Source organism: Filicampus tigris, chromosome 12, assembly GCF_054856515.1.
Source record: "Filicampus tigris isolate MCC_2025a chromosome 12, RoL_Ftig_1.0, whole genome shotgun sequence".
NCBI classification, from domain to species: domain Eukaryota; kingdom Metazoa; phylum Chordata; class Actinopteri; order Syngnathiformes; family Syngnathidae; genus Filicampus; species Filicampus tigris.
The window spans coordinates 15,198,898-15,218,955 of record NC_141228.1 but is presented as its reverse complement, the minus strand read 5'-3'; the positions used below and the strand labels follow the sequence as shown (position 1 = coordinate 15,218,955).

The window sequence follows — 20,058 nt, the reverse complement described above, 5'->3', positions numbered from 1 at the left end:
TGAAGTGTTCGGTGGTTGACTTTTTTTGTGTTGCTGGGGGATGACGTCATGCTGGTTGTTTCCAATGTCGGGAGCTCACGCACTAGCGTAGGAGGCCGCTCGGCGCGCAACTTCTCCCGACAAATATTCAACCACAAGGTCGTCGACAGCCGCCGGTACCGTGACGCCCAGGTAGCCGCCACCCTGTTCGACACGCGCGAGAGAGTTCTCGTCCGGCGTGAATGTTTGCTTGATGTAAACCGCAGACATAGATGTTGTCTGGCCGCTTACGTTAGCATCCGAGCTAACACTAGCCGGTGGCTAACACTCGGCTTTTGTTCGATTTTTGACAAGAGGAATTTACGGAGGAGATTATCTTTTTCCCCCTACTATCGCCGTTTATTCGCGAGAAGACTCCATCGATTGACATGAGATTAAAAATAATCTCTTTTTTTGTTCGGTGAGGCTTGTTTGCTTTGTGCAATGCTCCCCACAGGTCGCCAATTGTTTCCTGCTGCCGACTAAACTCAAAGCGCTCATTCACACTGGCCCGGCTTAAAAAGCACTTAATTTGTCATTTTTTTTCTTGCTTAAATACAATGTTAAGACGCTGGTGAACATGTCAAGATGGCTGTGTTCCTTTTGTTGTTTTTGGAGTGTTTTAAAGCGACGCTGTAAACAGCTTTTTCCAACTTGCTCGCTATTTTTACGTTTAAATGTGAATACCTTGTGTTCTTTTTAAGAAAACACATCAAGATATGTAAGATGTTTTCTTTTAAGGAACTTGATTCAATAGTAATCATGGTTGAGTTCAAATAACTGCACAAATTTGACATTTGAGGTGAATCCTAACAGTTTTACTTGAAGGAACAGCACGATAACATCGATATTAGCATTTCCTTTTCGAACGTACATCCACTTGCCAATTTGTAGGCACTAATGTTAACCACCGTTGAGATCCGAAAATTTTATAAACTTAATATTTACGGCAACACCTGACTGTTTTAGTTGAATAAAAACAGACGAATCTGTTACAATTTCCTTTAACGTACACCCACTTTTCAATAGGATGTGCTACTTACTTGGCTAATGTTATCGTATACTTGACAAAAAATAAACCCCGGTTGAGTTCCAAAAAAGACTTTGGGTGTAACCTAACATATCTAGATACATAAGATGCGAATATTTACTCATTATGTTACATGGTTCTTCTTGAATAGTAAATTGTTTGTTAGAAAGTGCCCGCGCCCCATAATTAGAGTCAATTTACGTTGTGTTTAATTCACGGCCCTTTATTCGTCTAAAACAGAAGGCTTGTACTTTGTAGCGAGGCAACGACGTTTTCATTTTCGCAGGCAGGTTCGAGTTTTGTCTCGGCTTAAATAAAACACACCGACTAGGAAAAAAAACAACTCGTTGCGTGTTGGTGACGTCACTGGGCAACTCTTGTAGGTGAAATCGGCACATTTTTTCCCCTTGGATCGAGTGTACTGTATGATAAAGTACGGGGCCCGGATGACACAGAGAACGAGGTAAAGTGCGAACGTGTGAAGCGCCACTGACAAACAGGACGTATTACATCCCGTACACCATCCCCTGCACAGCAGCTCAACACCATACACATGCGTGCCGTGGGTGGGAGGGGGCACGTCAATTAGCTGTGCAAACCTCACCCTGGCATACACGTTGGCAAATTTGCATTGCTCGCTATGTAAACTATGTTCAAGTGGAGTGTTTTCACTATATATAGACCCCCCAACCACACAAACCCACTCAGTGTTTTCTGTCGTGCAAAGTGTAGTTGTGCCATGTAAGAAGTGGACTTTGGAGTTGTTTGTATCCAACAACTCCAAAGCCCAGTTTCTCATTCCTTTACTCAACGTTGATCACCTCGACTAACTCTTGCTTACCCCCTGTCCCCACCTCTTTCAGGAAGAGCCACTCCCACCCCCCCTCACCCTCTCTGTTGGAGCATGGCTCAGGAGACCAATCAGACCCAGGTGCCAATGCTGTGCACGATGGGATGCGGTTTCTACGGTAACCCCCGCAACAACGGCATGTGCTCGGTCTGCTACAAGGAACACCTACAGAGACAACAGGGAGGGGGGAGATCCAGTCCCCCAGGGGAGAAAGGTAGGATGAAGGAAAGGGGCGTGCATGTGAATGCGAAGGGAAAAAAAGGCAATCTTCATCAAGGGTGTCAAACTACTGCCCGCAGGCCAGAATCAGCCTGTCATAACGTCCAATCCGGCCGGTGGGGACGGAACACATTTTCTGCAATTTTTCTATAACAGTAACTTACTGTTAATTTTGGTACACTGGATGGCAAACTGATGACTACTTAAATGACATTGTGAAATTGCCTGTTACTCCAGATTTCACACCTGATATTGATGCATGTATGAAGGCTAAAAAAAAAAATGGCACAATTCATTTGCAAAGTACCGGTAAGCCTTCTCCATATGAAATGTGGCTGTGCCACCTTAGCACTGCAAAGAATACGGATTTATGTATATCCTCCTGGAAGAAATACGTGAAGACAGAATATTGGAAAATATCAGTCTACAGTTTCAGTTCAAAAGAGGTTTTTATTCATGCACTGCCACAACTTGTATTTTCGATTTCTGACCCACTTGTGATCAAAAATGAATGTGAATGTGGCCCCTGAACTTTGAGTTTGACACCCCTGATCGACTATCCCAACCTTTATGGATCTGAGCAATGTTGTGTTAGTCTGTAGCCAATCATATGCGGAACTGGCCCCGAAGACAACTGGGATTATTTGCATATGGGCATTTGTACTTTCGAGCCATGGCTTTTGACGCGTGTTCCGCCGGGTCAATTTTGACGGACGAATTGGCCCTTAGCCAGAGTGGCGAATGTGGCAAATATTTACCACGCTGCTCCGCTTTTCAACTCTTCATTGGCGACGTGGAAAACGGGAAGCGCGAACCCTGACAAGGAAAGATCAGTTCTTGACACGAACACTTACAATATTGCCAACCCTAGTCAACTTTTAAACTTAAATCTGCAGAGCAACACTTAAAAAATGGAGCAGTTCATGTAGTCCAATGTGTAATAATTGCAGAAGACAAAGGATATATTTGTAGTAAATAAATAATGTTTGGAGCAATTAAATGGGATTGGATAAGTTTCCAGTGGTTGTAATTCGCAGTTTCAGATGGCAGCGCAAAAAAGCAGCACATGCTCAGCAACGTGGTGTGAAATTGAGACTTTCCTGTCCACATGCAGCTGCAACGTCGCCGTCGGGGATGCCGGGGCCCGCTGATATCGTTCCAGAGAGCACAGCCCCCGCGCCCAGCACAGAGGCGGCAGCGCGGACTTCACCCGACGAACCAACATGCAGGTGGGCTCCACATGATGGCCTGTACATCCAACCGTCCTTGTTCAAAAGCAGCGGTTCTCAGCTTTGCTCTTGTTTGTATTACTGTGATTTGAGTTACATTTCTTGTGTAGTTTTATAATATGAAGTCAAATTTTTTGTGTTCATTTTTGTTTCAAATGGCTTCAAATGCAATTTGCAAACATTATTGGTCATTATAATTTAATACAGTTTATATATGGCCTACTGTAATTTAGAAGTATTGTATAGATTACGTACTAGTATGTAACAGTCAACATTTAAATTAGTTTGACCCAATCAACATATTACATTTATAATTTATCAGAAGCAAATGCCTTTAACTTTGTTTACCATGTGTAAATATTACTCCAGACAAAGGTCTAAATGTAAAGATGAATAGCATGTCTGTTGTTCTGTCAAAATTGGCATTTTACTCCAAGCAGTTTACTACTTTGGCAATTTATAAGTGCATAGCAAGTTAACTCGTTTGTTTATACAAGGAAACCATATTTTAATTTATACATTTGCTAATTTTTTTAAAATAATGAATCAATGTTGTCGGGTCCAAAACGACCTTAAATTATTATAGCGTTTCAAGGAATTTTGTCTTAACATTTTTTACATGTTTAAACCTGTTCTTGTTTTGTAGCAAAAAATAACCGTTTGAATAAACATGATTTCAATTATTACCAAAATAATCCTGATTAATATTTTTTTCATAATCGAGCAGCCTTAGTCCCCCATGTAAGGCTTACTTCAACTGGGGCTGCAATGATTAATCAAATAACTCAAATCATTTGGTTCCAAGAAAAAGCTGCCCATCGCAGTTAACAGCAAGCCAACTCTACGCTCGCATTCATTGACGCCGATATCGCTCGCCAGGCCAGGCCCTGCCTTTTAAAGCATATGCACTCAGTCACAGATACGACAGTAGAACATGAGGATGGCGACCACAGAAAAACCTGAATCTAACATGCGTTCAATTATTTAATGATGCATAATTCATTTTATCCAAATACATGATTAATGGGACAATAGAGTGGTAGAATACCCAAGTACAATACTAAAATTATGTATCAATAGCTGCTTAAGGGGGGAAAAAAAGTTGAAATATGAGGACAAAGTTTTATTTTTCTATCTTTACAGGTACAACAAAACATTTTGTCAACATAAAAAGTAAATGAGAATAGTCCTATTTTTCAAGATGTTCCTAATATTGTGATATTAAAATAAAGGTTAAAAAGGGGAGAAATGGCACATTCAAAAGTCAAATTTTAACAAGTGGAATTCAAAAATGCAACTTTATTCTTATATTGCAACTTTAATGCCTTTCTTCTGAAAAAAGAAAATAATAAGGTGGTGTCCTCGTGTATTTTGCCAGTATGACTTCTCTGTGATGTTATGTTGATACAGTGTCAGTCCTGGCTCTGCCAGTCCAGTAACTCAACAGATGACGGCCATGAGCATCTCCCAGGACTCGGCAGCTGTCGACTCGGATCGAGCCGAGGCTGATGATGCCGAAGAGGAGGAATCGTCCGGCACCTCAGGTACCAATCCAGGAGCCTAAAGCGGGTTAGCGATTTGTAACATCCTAACCAACACTGAACGCCCACTTATTCGCTGTTCACCATTTGAACGTTTTCTTTTGTTGTTCCGTGGAAGCGAACCAGCTATTCACAGTTCATTGTGTGTTCTGTGCTCTTTCCATAACACCCTCAAATGACCCACAATGTCACCAAAACAATGCCTAATAGGAAAGTAGTAATTGGTATTTTAAGGTCAGGGTTAACAAACATGAACACTAGTTTAGAATGCCTTCATTATTGCGTAACTTTTTTCCAGCACTATCAGAGTACACATTTTGATTTTGTTCCAAGCACTTCAGTCAGCAAAGTGACAGAGTCGTAGACTCAGGGAATCTGGACCAGATCGTTCTTGATAACTGTAAAATTGATAATGGTTTTTATTTGACTCCTTGCATTTGGACTTTGTCCCCCGCGATTTCCACCGAAAAATGACAATTAGCTCCTTGTGTCTCAACAGAGCCAGCGGGAGAAGCTGCGCAGACCTCCGACGGCGAGCAGACTCCTGATAAAAACAAGAAAAAGAACCGTTGCTTTTCTTGCCGGAAGAAAGTTGGCCTCACTGGTAAGACTGCATGTGATTTTTGCCTCATATAGTGGCAGTGGGAGTTTCTTTAATATTTGTACAATAAGCCCTCGCGGCTCACCCCAAACCCCGACACAGAAAAAGCAAAAAAAATTGCAAGTTTTGGTGGTGTGCCGTGAGATTTTACTCATGTAAAATTGACTCCACCACTCAGTAAATGTTGAGAAGTCAAAACTCGTAAGTAGGACTGAACAATTAATCAAAATCAGATCGACATTCCAGTGTAGTAGAATGCAATTTTCAAATCACAAAGGCTGCAATTTGCAAAAGGAAAACAAAAATAACCCTGCTTCATTCCTGTCAGTACAGCTTTATTTTGTATATCGTCGCTGCCCTTTGAAAAACAATGTCCTTTTTTTTTTTTCAATGATCTTATTTTTACTTGAATGGTGTTTCCGCGTTAGACATCGCATTGATGTGAAAATTAACCATTTTTCCAAAATCGGACATAAGTGTTTTTCACAGGACAGCGACGATATGTATGTGTATTTTATTTGTACGGTGTCAAGATAGTTTCAGTAAGACCGAAACATTTATGTATAATAAATCTGATACTGTTGTAATACAGAATAATGTATTGCTTGTCTTTGTTTAGAAAGCGTACATGGGAACAAGACCTTGAAAAAAATAGTTGCATATTAAATCGCAATCTTGAGGAAAAACAAATCGCAATTGTTCAGCCTCAGTGCTGCTGTTTACTTTTTGTCATAAGCGCGGCAAAAAAAAAATGTGGAGACCTGAAAATGTCTCACCGCGTGGTCTTGTTCCTGCGCCGCAGGTTTCGACTGCCGCTGTGGCAACCTGTTCTGTGCCATCCACCGTTACTCCGACAAACATGACTGTCCCTACGATTACCGGAGCGCCGCCGCCGCCCGCATACGCAAGGAGAACCCCATCGTGGTGGCCGAGAAAATCCAGAAGTTATGAAGACTCGACGACGATGACGCACGCCTCTCCTGACAATTGGCTACAACGGTGACACCCGATATCACGGCTTCATTCGTTCATGGTGATCTTAAGCCGGGGAAGGGCGGTGGCGAGGCACTCTCAGCCACTGGCCAGACACTTTCCCTTACTAGCATCTCCACTAGTGACTGAGTGTTTTCTGTATGATTGTGTTTGTATGCGAGTGTGTGTGGGGGAAGAGCAGCAGAGGCGCGGACATGCTGCAGGGAGGGGAGGCGTTTAAATTTCCTTCTTGTTGTTGGGGGCGCGGGAGTTCCTTTCATTTCTCATCATATCCCCTGTGAAGAAAGAAGACTGGATCATGAGGTCAATTCGCCCACCAACCAGGAGATCCACGAGACCTTTTTAAGGGCTTCAGATTCTAGTCCCCGCTAGTAGAAATGATGTCAACTTCTCCGTCAAATTGGCTTTTTTTTTTTTGCTTTTTTTTTTTTCTTCTCACTCCCCTGGCCGCCCTCTCCCAACTTTCTCAATCACCACATTTTGGACTTTTTCAGCATTTTCCAGCAGCGTCTCTCTTTGATATATTGACTTCTATAGGGTGCATGAACAGTTATCAGAGCGGGAGGACGGGGCTAACGTGACTTAACCGAGTGATTGAATCTGTTTTTTTTTTTGTTTTGTTTTTTTCCTGTTTTAATGAGCGTATGACTTCAGAAGATCTATATTAATATATTGTAGTTAGCTTGTGTGATTGCATTCTATTTATTTTTTATCATTTTGGTGGGTCCGCTGGAGGATTGGCAGCATGTGTCGGCAAATCGCGCAGGATTTGCACTTTTTCGGTGAATTCCTTCTCGATTATTCAGTATAACCATTGTAAAAGCGAGGGGGAAACCATATGTACACAAGCTCTGACCAGTAAAGCTGTTAGAATTCCGCAAAAAAAAAAAAAAAAGGTATTTGGGGATGGATTGGGAAAGAGAAGCATAAGCGACACTGCTGACTTTGAGCCTCTTTTCACACAAAGACCCTGCAAAGTTTCCGCATCAGAACAGAAGGTTCCGCATTTATCCTCGACTCATGACAACTCAGTTCAACATCCCAGCTAATAGACTTTAACATGGCCGCTTATTTTCTCATTTGTCTTTACATTCAACATACAGCTGTTGACACATTAAGTATGTTGCACTTCTCACAAACAGTTTAGGAGACTTGGCTTTCCTGACATTTCAGGATGAAGCTACACTTACATTAACCTTTAGAGGTGAACTTTGACCTTTAAGCTTTTTGTACAGCTCGCGGTTCTCTAACAAGGGGCTGAATGGCTAAATTCACAACAGGCGACTGAGCCATGACAATTTTCAAGGACAGCGACTTAATTTGCTTTTCTGCGATTCTTTTGTTTTCAAGCAGCAGAGCAACAGGGTGACTGGAAGAGTCACAGAAAGGAATAGACGTGGATGTCCTTGGAAATTTTTACCTGTTGCGAATTGTGCTGTTTAGTTTTTTGTTAGAGAACAGCAAGTTGTGCAAAAAAAAAACAAGTATTAATAATACGGCACATTAATCTGTCTTATTCCTTTACATAAAATGAATAAAAGCAACATCTCCATTTTTCTTTACAAACATTTCGCACATTAACTGAATAACAAGTAGGGATGCAACTAACTATTATTTTTAAATAATCGGTTAAGCTTTTTTTTTGATTAATCAATGTATGGCTTAAAAACATGTTTTTATTTAAATCCCTTAATTCAAAAACAGATTTTTATTTCAAATTGACTGCAGAAAATGAACAAACATACATTGATTGTGATGGAGTTGGCGGTACTTGTTTGGTCTGTAACATCTCAGAAAATGGGCAAAAATATCGATCGTTTCCTAAAGGAAAGGCTGATATTTGCAAATGTCTTGTTTTGATTAATCAGCCTGCTTTTATGGAGAACTCCAGAAATCTGAGAATATTTACTGTTGAGATGCTGAAATTCAGATTTGGACAATTTTAAGTTAAACAAGCCCTCAAAACTTAACGAATTCATCAAAAATAGTAGTCCATTTGATTGTTGCTAATCTAACTTCCTACTAAGTCTCCGTAGTAAAGGAAAAGTTGCCATAAAGTGAAATTCAGATGTTCCAGTCAAAAATTGAAAATGGAATTTCGAGGTGTGAAAGGGGCTAAAGAGGCGTGTCTCGCATCTGCTAAGTTTTGTTCAGCATCTGCGGTCGTTTTCACTTTCTACTCGATTCTTAAAGCCACGGTGTTGCTATCGAATGGCCTTTTTTTTTTTTTTTTTTTTTTTTTTTTTTCTTTTAATATATATTTTTTGTGAGTCACTGGGTGAAGGTCCTTGTTACTCCAAGCACCAGCAGACCACTTGACATGTGCTGAATGAAAACTGACCCGGCTTGCAAAAAAGTGCTACAAATAGGCAACTCACAAAATTACAAATAGTAGACTTTTGGGTGAAATTTCCGATGAATCTTAAATGCACTGTAACCTATATGGCTGAACCTAATTTGAACTTTTGAATGCACCTCTAACTGTTGGGACGTTGAAAAGTCCATCAAAATTCAATTTTAAGATCCAACAAAGGTTATAGTGCATCTCCGGATCATCTGGAGATTTCACCCGAAAGCCTAATATGCCAAAGTTTTTAGTGAATAGTGTCTGTATGCTTGTACAACCGACTAGGCCCCCCAGCTGCTTCTTGAAAGAGAAATAATAATGATTATATGCATGTGTGCTGCCTAACATACACATTCGTTTTGTAGCCACACAGCCACATGGTTGCAAACTGGAGGTCCAATTTAACAAGTGTTTCCCCCCCCCTAATGTAAATACATACAATATGGCTCTTGCTCATGTGATTGCCAGACAGAGAAAAGGTGCAAGGGTTAAAGGAATAGTGACTTTAACTGCTTTGCAAAATGATCCTACCACTCTTCTAGAGTACAAGGATTCTCTCCTGCAGGCCACATGTATTCATAGTATGACATAGTATCTTCCATCCATGCTTTTATTCCCTTTGTAGCATAGTGATGTTACTGCCGTTTGAAAAGATGGAAAAGGGGATTTATTTGGGGGGGGCAGTTTTTCTACACTAAATAACATTTGAGGGACCAGCGCAATCTGCTGTTGTTGGATGACAGGCCTTTTATCATAATTCCTTGCAAAGTGTCATGTTCGGGACATTTGGATTCCTTTTGGGGCCGCTTCCAAGTTAAGATTTAGGTGGCGCTTTGAACTGTGGTGGATGTTCTATCCTTTTTTCCCCCTCTCAAATAAAAAGTTGATTGAATGTAAACCAACACAATTTATACCTGAATCATTCGAAGCGCTGATATTGACTGTTTGAGCGGGGGATGGAGGCTGAAAGTGAGTGTTAGCTAAATAAAATCTCCCTTTGTTTAATAGTTTCTTTAAAATTCTGTCTGTAATGTCTCAATCTTCACACGGCCGATGTAAATTGGGGATAACAGAACGTGAGAACTGAAGTCACATGAAGACAAGTTCATTTATTTTGTCCAATGGGAAAAAAGCTGAACTAATACACGTGAATGGAAATCTTGTGTTCCCAGAGTGCTAGTTCTTCTTGGCCCTTTTTGGCACTCCAGCCAGGGCGCCTTCCTCCCCCTCCAGAAATACCACCAGATATCTTTTCATTTTGTTTTTTCTTTTTTCCAGATTTAGGATTGTATGACATGTTCAAGTACAAAAAACAATAAAATCACAAAGTTTATTTTAAATGCATTGCCCTTGTTTTCATTGATTCTGCATAAGTGTGTGCAAGTGTCACTGATTTATCTGCCTGATAGGTGTTTTTTTTTTTTTTTTCTTTGAAACCAAATAAAACGCAAATAATGACTCCTTCAAGACAAAAAGGTGTTAGCTTTTCTGATGCTGTCACCTAGTGGCCAGGTTGGTGGAGTCCAAATACAAGTGTTTCGGTTCCTTGGAAAATTATGTTAAATTATTGGATTGCTCATAATTTAAGACGGATTTATAAATCACATAAATCCGTGTAATTGTGTTTCCTACGGTAAATTCAATTTCCGGTACTACGGTTATCACACATCTGCCGTCTCAGTGGAATTACATTATCAAGAGTCCTGTAATATTTGTCGCATTAATGTAGCACTTTTTCCCCCCTAAAAATGGTTTAATTTTAATCGGTTTGTTCAAGCTTTTTTATTCATATCATTTGTATAGATTTATCTAAGTCAAATGTTAATTGATGTAAATAAACGAGTACAATAAAAAAATATTTATTTGTATTCTATTTATTTTACTTTTTAATGGATTAGGTAAAAGTAGAATTATAAGTATACAGTTTAAAATGGCTTGAATTACATCATTTTAACTTGGCCCATCTCCGTATATATTTTTTTTTCCAACATTTTCTTTCGTTTTTGTCACCGAACCTGCTTGGTCGGTTTTTCCCGTGAAACGTTCCACCTCACATCCGGCCAGCTGTCATTTCCGGATGCGGCAAACCTGGCAAAACACAACACGGCACGAACGAACATGGATTAAAAAAAATATTTAAAAAAAACAAAAACAAACACGAATTCCGAGACAAGAGGAGACTTTGCATGGACATCCACCAAGACATAATGGCACGCTTTGGAAACCGAGTTCCTGCCTCGCTTTGTCTCCTTTGGAACATTTTTTGTTTGTTTTAAACCGGTAAACCGTCGTCCTTCTTGCTACTTAGCTCTGAGCCCGGTTAGCATTAGCTGGCACGAGGACAACAAATCAGCATTATCTAGGCTCTATTGTGACGTCACTGGCAGATCAAGACCCAAACATTACGCTGCTTTCTTTTTACAAATTTGAAACATTTCTACTTGACTTCTGGAATTACACCCCCCCACCCCTTGTCCCCACATTTGTCTCTCGACAAAATGGATGAGAGCAGCAGGACTTGAGTAAGTTATGTGGTGAATAATTGTTTCCACGTCGGACTGCTTCGGAACTCGTAAGGAAACGTCTTTTGTTTCAGCATAATCATTGAAAGTTCTTCAAGACTCTACTAAACAGGTAAGTCCACATTGCTGCCGTTTTGCATGTGTATACAAGTGTTAAGCAGTAGGCTTTCATTAAAACGCATTGTGGTACAAATACGTCTGTAGTGGCAAATTATACTGCTTTCTTGCCACTGTAGGAGCGGGTGGATAACAACCAGTTTGACGCGACAGATATCTTCCCTCTCAGACTCTGCGTATCTCGTTTACTGAAAAGGAAAATAAATACAAACACAAACCAAATCATCGCCTATTTCTATTATAGTCAACATATGTTTGATGATTCTTTCATGTGTCTAACGTTATCGGTCAGAAAACCTTCCGAATGAGAATGAACTGCACTTCTCTTGACCAATATATAATCAACGAATACTACGCACGTGCGTTACTCAGTGGTGAGTAAACACGGTTTCCTACATAATACAAAACTAATATTTACCCTTTCATAAATGTACACATTATGCATCTCAAAATAATATTTAAGAAAATAATAATAATGAATTCAAAACCAAAAAATAACATACTTTTTCAATATGGCTCTTACAACGTCGTTACTGTACTAAGTAGATTTGACCCTATCTGTACTATTTGTCTGATGATTTTGACTTTTACTCCACACATTTCGTGACAGTGATGGGAAGTAACCACGTACTAATACTTCGTTACTCAATTGAAGGAGATATTTTAGCCATCTGCTTTTTACCTGAGTATTTTTCTGACTTTTTACTTAAACTCTCCACATTTCATTCATAAAACATTTACAGTCATAGAAAGTAACTTGGGCTGACCGATAAATCGGATATTAGCTCTTAAAATTGGGAATCTGCAATTTTTTTATGCCAATTATTTTTTCTATTTTACAAACGAACAAATTATTACATAGGACACCAACATAAGTTTTCTTTTTGATACATTACTTGGGGGTCAAAGACAAATCTTCATTTGTGGGCGATACATTTCCAAAGGTAGGCTTTTCAATGTGTTGTTTCCGATACCCTAAAACAGTGGTGTATTTCTCGGCAAAAACTCCCCAAAACTATTCACAAATAAAACAATGGCAGCATCTCTAATGAAGGAAGATAATTGAGTAACAGTAGCAAAATTTGTTTGGTGATTTGTTTGCTCTGCTCTCTGCTCCATGCCAAGGTCAGTTTAGTACAGATTGCTCTTGTTTTGGTTCTGAATGCCATTCGGAGAATGCGGCTGCTCAGTACAGGGCCAGATCTATTCCAGTGGGACACACCCCTAAATCCTGAAAAATCTTGACTTTTGAAATTTGAAGTTAAATGCGTGACAAAGATGGGTTTCCACAGTGAAGGATGAATGGCCTGTCCGTCAGCGAACTGTGCGGCCTCTTCTGCTGCCCGCCCTGCCCCAGCCGCATCGCCGCCAAGCTGGCCTTCCTGCCGCCGGAGCCGACGTACGCAATCATCCCCGATCCGGAGCCCAGCTCGGGCGCGTCAGAGTCGGGCAGGACGTTGAGCCTGTGCACTCGTGGTGCCGTCGGCGGGAGCGCGGCGCCACCCTCGTCAGAGACGAGATGGAGGCTCCACCTGACGGAGCGCGCCGAATTCCAGTACACGCAGCGGGAGCTGGACACCGTGGAGGTCACGTTGGTGCAGTCCAGCCGGGGGAACAAAATCGGCTGCATGTACATCCGCTGTGTTCCGAATTCCAGGTGTGTTAAACCAAAGCCTTGCCTACTTGTTTTAAACTAGGTCTTCTCCACTTTTACTGAGCCATTTTTATAGGGGTCCGACTGATTAATCGATGAGCTGATTCAGTCGGCCGATATTAGCTCTTCAGCAAAAAAAAAAAAAAAAAAAAAAATCATCCAATTGCTGTTTTTTTTAACACATTAAAACGTAACGAAACTAGAACTTTTGTATAGGTCAACTAAAAAAATAATATGATAAATAGAATTATGGTGTATGTACGTTGTCGGACAAAAGTTTACTAGCTTTATGCTAACACAAAATGCAAAACGTTTTATATGGACCAACAAAACTAGCATCAATGTTGTAGTAATTATAAACCATTAAACAACTTGTGTTTGAACACAAGCGGGAGTAACACATGCAGTTAGCACATAGAACAATACTCACAGGTCATATATTCTTTATCCTTCGTGAAAAAAATGCTTTGTTGTATCGGTCTTCTGTTTCATCGCCCCAAAAAAATCTACCTAAACTATGTCTGGAAAAAAATTGTCATGACGCACCAACTGTTGAATGCTTTACATTTGATTTAATTGTGTTATTATTGTATGTTTTCTTAGAGTACAATCCTGTAGATTGCTATTTTATTAAAAAAAATTCAAATAAAATAATAATAATAATAAAATGTAATAACATCCATCATTTGTTTTCCAATTGCTGCTAAATCTATTCAATCTAAATATTTAAAAGTAAGCAATCTTGTATTGCACCCAAACTCGACTTGATCATTTATCATCAGGCCACGTTTGGTAACTAGCAACCGCCATTTTGTGCCCGTGTTGGCTCCCCCCCCCCCCCCCATTTCCAGATTCACCGTACTGTTTTCCCACGGCAACGCGGTGGACCTGGGCCAGATGAGCAGCTTCTACATCGGCCTGGGCACGCGCATCAACTGCAACATCTTCTCCTATGACTACTCGGGCTACGGCGTCAGCACCGGCAAGCCCACCGAGAAGGACCTCTACGCCGACATCGACGCCGCCTGGCACACCCTCCGCACTGGGTAACGCACGGGCCCAAACACCATCAGAAGCACTCAGCTGACATTAACCAACATAAATTTGATTATTTGTTCAATTCCCCGTCCCTCAGGTACGGCGTGAGCCCCGAGAGCATCATCCTGTACGGCCAGAGTATCGGTACGGTTCCCACCGTGGACCTGGCGTCCCGATATGAGTGCGCCGCCGTGGTCCTCCACTCGCCGCTCACGTCGGGCATGAGGGTGGCCTTCCCCGACACCAAGAAGACGTACTGCTTCGACGCCTTCCCCAAGTGAGTCTCACCCCGCGCTCGCTCAAATTTTTTTCAGGGTTTCCATGGGTCATTAAAATGCAACGGTGTTACTTCTGGCTGATTTGCAGCAAAGCTACGTCACTAATGACAATGCGCATTCCTTATAAAAACGTAACAAAATAAAGCCATACGTGGTGCAAAGACGTCATTATAACACAATTTAGCAATAAGAAATACGATAACAATATGTGATGGGACTGGTGACGAGATCTAATTTACAATGAACATCATGTTTCAATTAATTTGCTCTTAATTTGAAAAGGAAAATACTCTTCCTGTCACCGTCCAACATGAAACGCTAATGCCACCTAGGGGCTGAAAAATGACCTCAACACCAAACTATGACTCCGAATTTCACAGCCGCCGTGTGGTTCCACTGTGCGGAACCACAAGCATCTGCATGGTATAACCAAACAGCCAAACTTTGTCTTAAGAAAATATGCTTAATACGAATATGTAATGCAAAATGAATAAAAGAAAAATGAGTCAAGCATGGATATCGCTGCAATAACTGTTAACAACTGATATTTGAACATAAATGGTGTGCAACACACTAATTGAGAACCGCACTGGCAGGCATATATTCTTTATCCTCTGCAACCAATCACTAATGTCAGTACAGTTTATTCGGGATGGTCTTCTTCGTGCGGCACAGTATTAATTGACTTCAATCACGAACTCATGATGCGAAAGAACTGCGCTGTGTGTTTTCGGCAGCATCGAGAAAGTGTCCAAGATCACGTCGCCCGTGCTGGTCATCCACGGCACCGAGGACGAAGTGATCGACTTCTCGCACGGCCTGACGCTGTTCGAGCTGTGCCCCAAGGCTGTGGAGCCGCTGTGGGTGGAGGGGGCGGGCCACAACGATATCGAACTCTACTCGCAGTACCTGGAGCGCCTGCGACGCTTCATCGGACACGAGCTCGCCTGAGGACGCACCGCCACCTGCTGGTGCTGCAAAAGGGACTACGCCGCTACCTTGACTTACCAGGTCGATTTTATTTTTGTAGTTAAAAAAAAAAAGCATATTTTTCACTTTGCCACCTCTACTCTACTACACCAAATATAAAATAATCACACACTCAAGGCGCTGCTGTGGGCCACTACTCACGCCCAGGCGCTCACACGCAAGGCCCTGCCTCTTAAGTGCACGCATCCAACTCACAGATACTACAGTACATATAGTAATGACGTGAAGTTATATATTTTTTATCCTTATTTACAGTGCTTTTTTTTTTTAACTCAAATGTAACAAAAAGAATGAAGTTTATTAAGTTAATTCAATTCACTTCAGTGGGGGAAATTGATTTGGTGTAACTCAATTTACTCTAACCAAATTAGCCTCGTAAGTCAAGGTATCACTGTCTACACTTTTTTTTTTTTTTTTTTAAGGGATTTTAACAAATAAAAAGAACTGTTTTTAAAGAGTTGTTTTGTAAAATAATGAATATGTTCCTTGCTCAGGTGATCCCATTTTTTTTTTTGGAAGATGTCAGCAGCAGATAAATGGAAAAGACTTTGAAGTGTCTGGTCATCCACTTGAGTGCTTCCCAACCATTATTGAGCCAAGGTGCATATTTTACATGAGAAAAATTACACAAATAGAATGCCGAATGAAATAATGATCTTGATTCACTCACAAATTTACTGAAAGCTATTCTTATTTTAGGAGTGGCAACAGGTTGGATTTGCAGGTTAATTGTGTCTTCTGCCCTCTAGTGGCAGAGCATTGAAATGTCTGCTTGTTACAATATGTCACAGATTATTTCTATTGAATAAATGATAATTTTGTGACAACTTTCCGCGACACATCATGGTTGGGAATCATCGGTCTACCTCAAAGCCCTTTTTTGGTTTTCTGAGTCTATCTGGTTCGACGGCCATCAAACCAAAATTGTTTTCTGTTTAGTCGAACTTGTTGACTTCATTTCTGAATGTGAATGGAAAAAGACTTTAGTCTGCATTTCTGCACCACATTGTCCACCCTCGGGAAGCTTTGAATGTGCTGATTTATTTGTTTGCACTAGGTGCTCACTCTTGTACATTTGATTTTTCAGGCTTTTATTCTATCTGAACCAAAGTTGTTGTTCTTAACTAACCCTTTTGCTTTGGGCTGTGAACTTGATTCTATTGTCAGCTTATCAACATGAAGAAAGTTTAATAAATAAGTTAATGAAGCGTCTCTTGGTCCACTCTGCTACTTATTTCCAATGACATTGCAAAAGGAAAATTACCACCTACCACAACGGTAAATACGTACAACTATAACAATTGACCTTCAAATTAAATGTGTACATTGTATATTGAAATGTACAATTTTATGTTTATATAAAAACAATGCAATGTAGCGATAATACATCAAATGTGTAAATGTTCTCTATATACAGCTCTTGGAGGCCATCACAATGATTGACAAGCAATAAGACAACAAAAAGCATGTTTAATATGGATAATGAATAATTTATTTGTTCAGGTAGAGGAGGAAGCATCTTTGGCAATAAACAATTTGATTTGGCGTCCGAGTGCTGCATGGACATCAAAGCCGACCCGAGTTCACCTTGAAGCCAGAATGTTTGCACTCGTCATTCATTAATGACATCAATGGATGAACCTGGCATCGTGCGTGTCATCACACCAAACGTGACGCTGGAATTTAGCCTACGCTCCAACACACGACTTTCACTTGACGTTTTCCCTCCACAGCAGCGCTTTGCAGTGTGAGGCATAGCAGCTTGAAAAGTAAAAAAAATATATATATATGGAAAACCTTTTTTTTTTTTTTTACGCGCCAGGTGAAAATCGGGAGTCAGAAAATGAGTAGGAGAGTCATTGTTTTGCTAAGGTGATGGTTTTTGATGTACTTTTTTCTTGTAATACACACACACAGACATAAAACGGTTTTGTTCTTTTCTTTTTCTATTATGGCCCCCCCAAAAATAACATTTGTAGATCGACAATTTTGTGATTGAATTTTGACATGAATACGATTTTATGCTCAATTTTTACTGGGGAAAAAAAATCTCTTAACTTTTTTTCCTATAAATAAACCCCCTCCCACCCAAAAAAAACCCCACAAATTTGATTCCCATAATATTAAGATTTTTCACGTTAGAACTTTTTGTTGAAAAAAAAAGTTCAGATTTTATTTTAATGACAGTAAGATTTCAGGAAATATTACTACTTTTTAATTTTTTTAACATGACTTTTTTCCTTGAATAGGCTTGGGGGTCTCAAAATAAAATAAATTGGCATTACAACTTTTCCTCGTAATGTTCTGACTTTTTCTCGCAAAAATCAGATTTCATTCTGGTAACATTTCAACATTTCCCTTTGAGCAAATCAAAATGTTATTCTTGCAATGTGATATGGAAAAATATAATCTCGTAACATTACTACTACAAATGTTATATTTCATCTTTTCTTCTTGTAATATTGAGACTTTTTTTTCTTGAAACGAGTCGTGTCGCTTGATTCAAATGTTTGACCTTTCCTCCCCAAACAGGCCTGGAAATGATTTTTTTTATCGTTAAATTAGCAGAATTAGATTTTCTTGGCGCGTCCGTCACAGTTTGATGAGCGCTGCCGTGGAGCTTTAGCAAAGGCATCACATTTGGTATTTTTTTTTTTTTTTTTTTCCTTTTTCCTGATTTCGTGACGCTAAAATCCTCCATCAGCCTGCCCATGACTGGCGTTATACAAAAGAAAGATAGAAAAAGCAACACTGACATTTTCATGTTGTGTATTCACATCCCATCGGCATCTCGGGCCAAGTGACAAGTGCAACGCTGTGTGGTTCATTTCACACGTGACGTGGACCAACCAAGAGCAAGGACACTCGAGGACAACCACTCAGAAGGCACACCGGCCATTCGTCATCCGGCTCCTCTCTCGCTCACTCACTGGCACTCTTACACACAGTATTGTATTCACACATTCACCCACACTCATTCTCGCTAACACTACTTTCACATTCATACACTCAATTACTCTCTCACTTAAGCACTCTTAGATATTCAACCTCTCTCATTCATGCAAACACGCACTTTCACGCTGACACCCTTAACTCTCTTCTTACAGTACTAAACTCACACATTAACACTCTCGATACTTTTAAACATGCATCAAATTACTCTAAAACACACACACACACAAACAATACTCTCACATTCAGTTACCCCCCTCAAACACTCTCACCAAACACACACTCACTCATTCTCTCACTCACACATCGGCTGACACACTAACAATTTTACACTCTCACACAGTATCCGACTCACACGTACACTCACAAACGCACTCTCACTACACGTTCCCACTCACATTCAGCTACTTACACACACATGCAATTACTCTCACACATACACGTTACTATACTCACACTTTCACCCACACCCTCAAACACACTCATACATACTAAATTACACACAATCAATTACTCCCTCTCACATGCACTCTGTACACATTGTCTCACACTAACACACACTCTGTTTCAATCTCTCTCTCCCACACACACACAAACTCACATGAAGACTGTTGTAGGTCCCAGATCTTTCTACAATAATAATATTAACAATAATAATGTTATTATTAATGATAATAATGATAATGATGCTAAGAGAATACTGTTGTTGGCACTCAGGAGCTTTGGACAGCCCCCCACCCTTTTTTTTTTCTTCAATGTGCAAATGCAAGTTGCAGTAAGACATGGAGGCCACCCGAGGCCGCTGTTTCCTCTTCTCTGTTCCTTGGACAGGCATCATTGGTCACAGCAGCCAGTCAGCCGCAGGCGGCCGCCATTTTAGTTTTGTCCACGGTCCTCCGCATGGAAAATAGAATTTGAACTAACGCTTACCATTAGGATATATTATGAACAAATGTTTTTTGGGGGCTTCGTCTTGCTGCCGTCTGTGGGCGTCCGTTTTGTGTCCCGGAGTAGTGTTACGTTCACAGTGTGACTTTGCTGAGTCGGAGCGACAGGCTGGAGCGGTGGTGCTGCGTCCGGGGCAGCGTGGAGCTGCAGCGCACGCGCATCTGGACCGGCACGCCGCCCCGCGCCGCCAAGCCACGCAGGCGCAGCAGGAAGTCGAAGTTGGCCGACGTGTTCATGGCGTAGAACACGTTGGCGTTGTCTGGGATGATCAGCTCTGGCGGAGGAAAAGGCAAACAAGACAGTAGTGTTTGAACACGTTCAAATTTGAATATGGATCTAATTTGTGTTGTCATGGCAGAGTCAAGCCATGCATTCATTGTAGAAGAATCACTCCCTACGTACAGTTCATTTGTATTTCACTTTTTGTTTCAAAATGTTTGCATTTATTATTTAAAACGGCTTGTTTTGAAACATTTTAACTTTTATGCGCAATGCGTTTGAATTGACTTATTTAATTCCATTTGAATAAGTGTTTCCAATTTTCCTTTATTTAACTAATAAGAAGAACCAGAAATATAACATTTAATATAACAATAATTTCCTTCAAGTTTGTCATATTCAAAGACATGGAATTTTAATAAGAAGTATTTCTAATATTATATAGAATAAGATTTTCACATTTTTGTTGTCTGAAACAGGCACAAAGGCACCTTATTCTGCTATTGACGCTA

General features: G+C 40.4%; 3 protein-coding genes across 6 annotated transcripts in view; 2 read left to right on the top strand and 1 right to left on the bottom strand.

The window, feature by feature from the left end:
* The first annotated feature begins 24 nt into the window (after positions 1 to 24).
* On the top strand, positions 25 to 10,168 carry LOC147138656 (AN1-type zinc finger protein 5). Its single transcript, XM_086046944.1, has 6 exons — positions 25 to 171; positions 1,912 to 2,112; positions 3,232 to 3,346; positions 4,757 to 4,890; positions 5,387 to 5,491; positions 6,291 to 10,168. The coding sequence occupies exons 2-6, from the start codon at positions 1,953 to 1,955 to the stop codon at positions 6,437 to 6,439; spliced, it is 663 nt and encodes a 220-aa protein (XP_085903070.1). The 5' UTR covers positions 25 to 171; positions 1,912 to 1,952; the 3' UTR covers positions 6,440 to 10,168.
* A 715-nt stretch (positions 10,169 to 10,883) lies between these two features.
* On the top strand, positions 10,884 to 16,639 carry abhd17ab (abhydrolase domain containing 17A, depalmitoylase b). Its single transcript, XM_086047248.1, has 5 exons — positions 10,884 to 11,462; positions 12,760 to 13,124; positions 13,973 to 14,167; positions 14,257 to 14,436; positions 15,175 to 16,639. The coding sequence occupies exons 2-5, from the start codon at positions 12,766 to 12,768 to the stop codon at positions 15,386 to 15,388; spliced, it is 948 nt and encodes a 315-aa protein (XP_085903374.1). The 5' UTR covers positions 10,884 to 11,462; positions 12,760 to 12,765; the 3' UTR covers positions 15,389 to 16,639.
* Positions 16,640 to 16,896: 257 nt separating this feature from the next.
* rgl1 (ral guanine nucleotide dissociation stimulator-like 1) overlaps positions 16,897 to 20,058 on the bottom strand; it is a 38,042-nt gene continuing 34,880 nt past the window's right edge. For all 4 annotated transcript variants that reach the window (XM_086047243.1, XM_086047245.1, XM_086047244.1 and 1 more), the window contains one exon: positions 16,897 to 19,601. In XM_086047243.1, the coding sequence (XP_085903369.1) occupies positions 19,402 to 19,601 (200 nt within the window). In that variant the 3' untranslated portion in view covers positions 16,897 to 19,401. The remainder of the gene's footprint in view (positions 19,602 to 20,058) is intronic.

Bases quoted from the DNA above. Each gene is read 5' to 3' on its own strand.
- LOC147138656 (XM_086046944.1), top strand. From the start codon at position 1,953: ATGGCTCAGGAGACCAATCAGACCCAGGTGCCAATGCTGTGCACGATG. The intron at 2,113-3,231 runs GTAGGATGAAGG...GTCCACATGCAG, and splicing joins CAGTCCCCCAGGGGAGAAAG to CTGCAACGTCGCCGTCGGGG. The intron at 3,347-4,756 runs GTGGGCTCCACA...ATGTTGATACAG, and splicing joins CCCGACGAACCAACATGCAG to TGTCAGTCCTGGCTCTGCCA.
- abhd17ab (XM_086047248.1), top strand. From the start codon at position 12,766: ATGAATGGCCTGTCCGTCAGCGAACTGTGCGGCCTCTTCTGCTGCCCG. The intron at 13,125-13,972 runs GTGTGTTAAACC...CCCCATTTCCAG, and splicing joins CGCTGTGTTCCGAATTCCAG to ATTCACCGTACTGTTTTCCC. The intron at 14,168-14,256 runs GTAACGCACGGG...CCCGTCCCTCAG, and splicing joins TGGCACACCCTCCGCACTGG to GTACGGCGTGAGCCCCGAGA.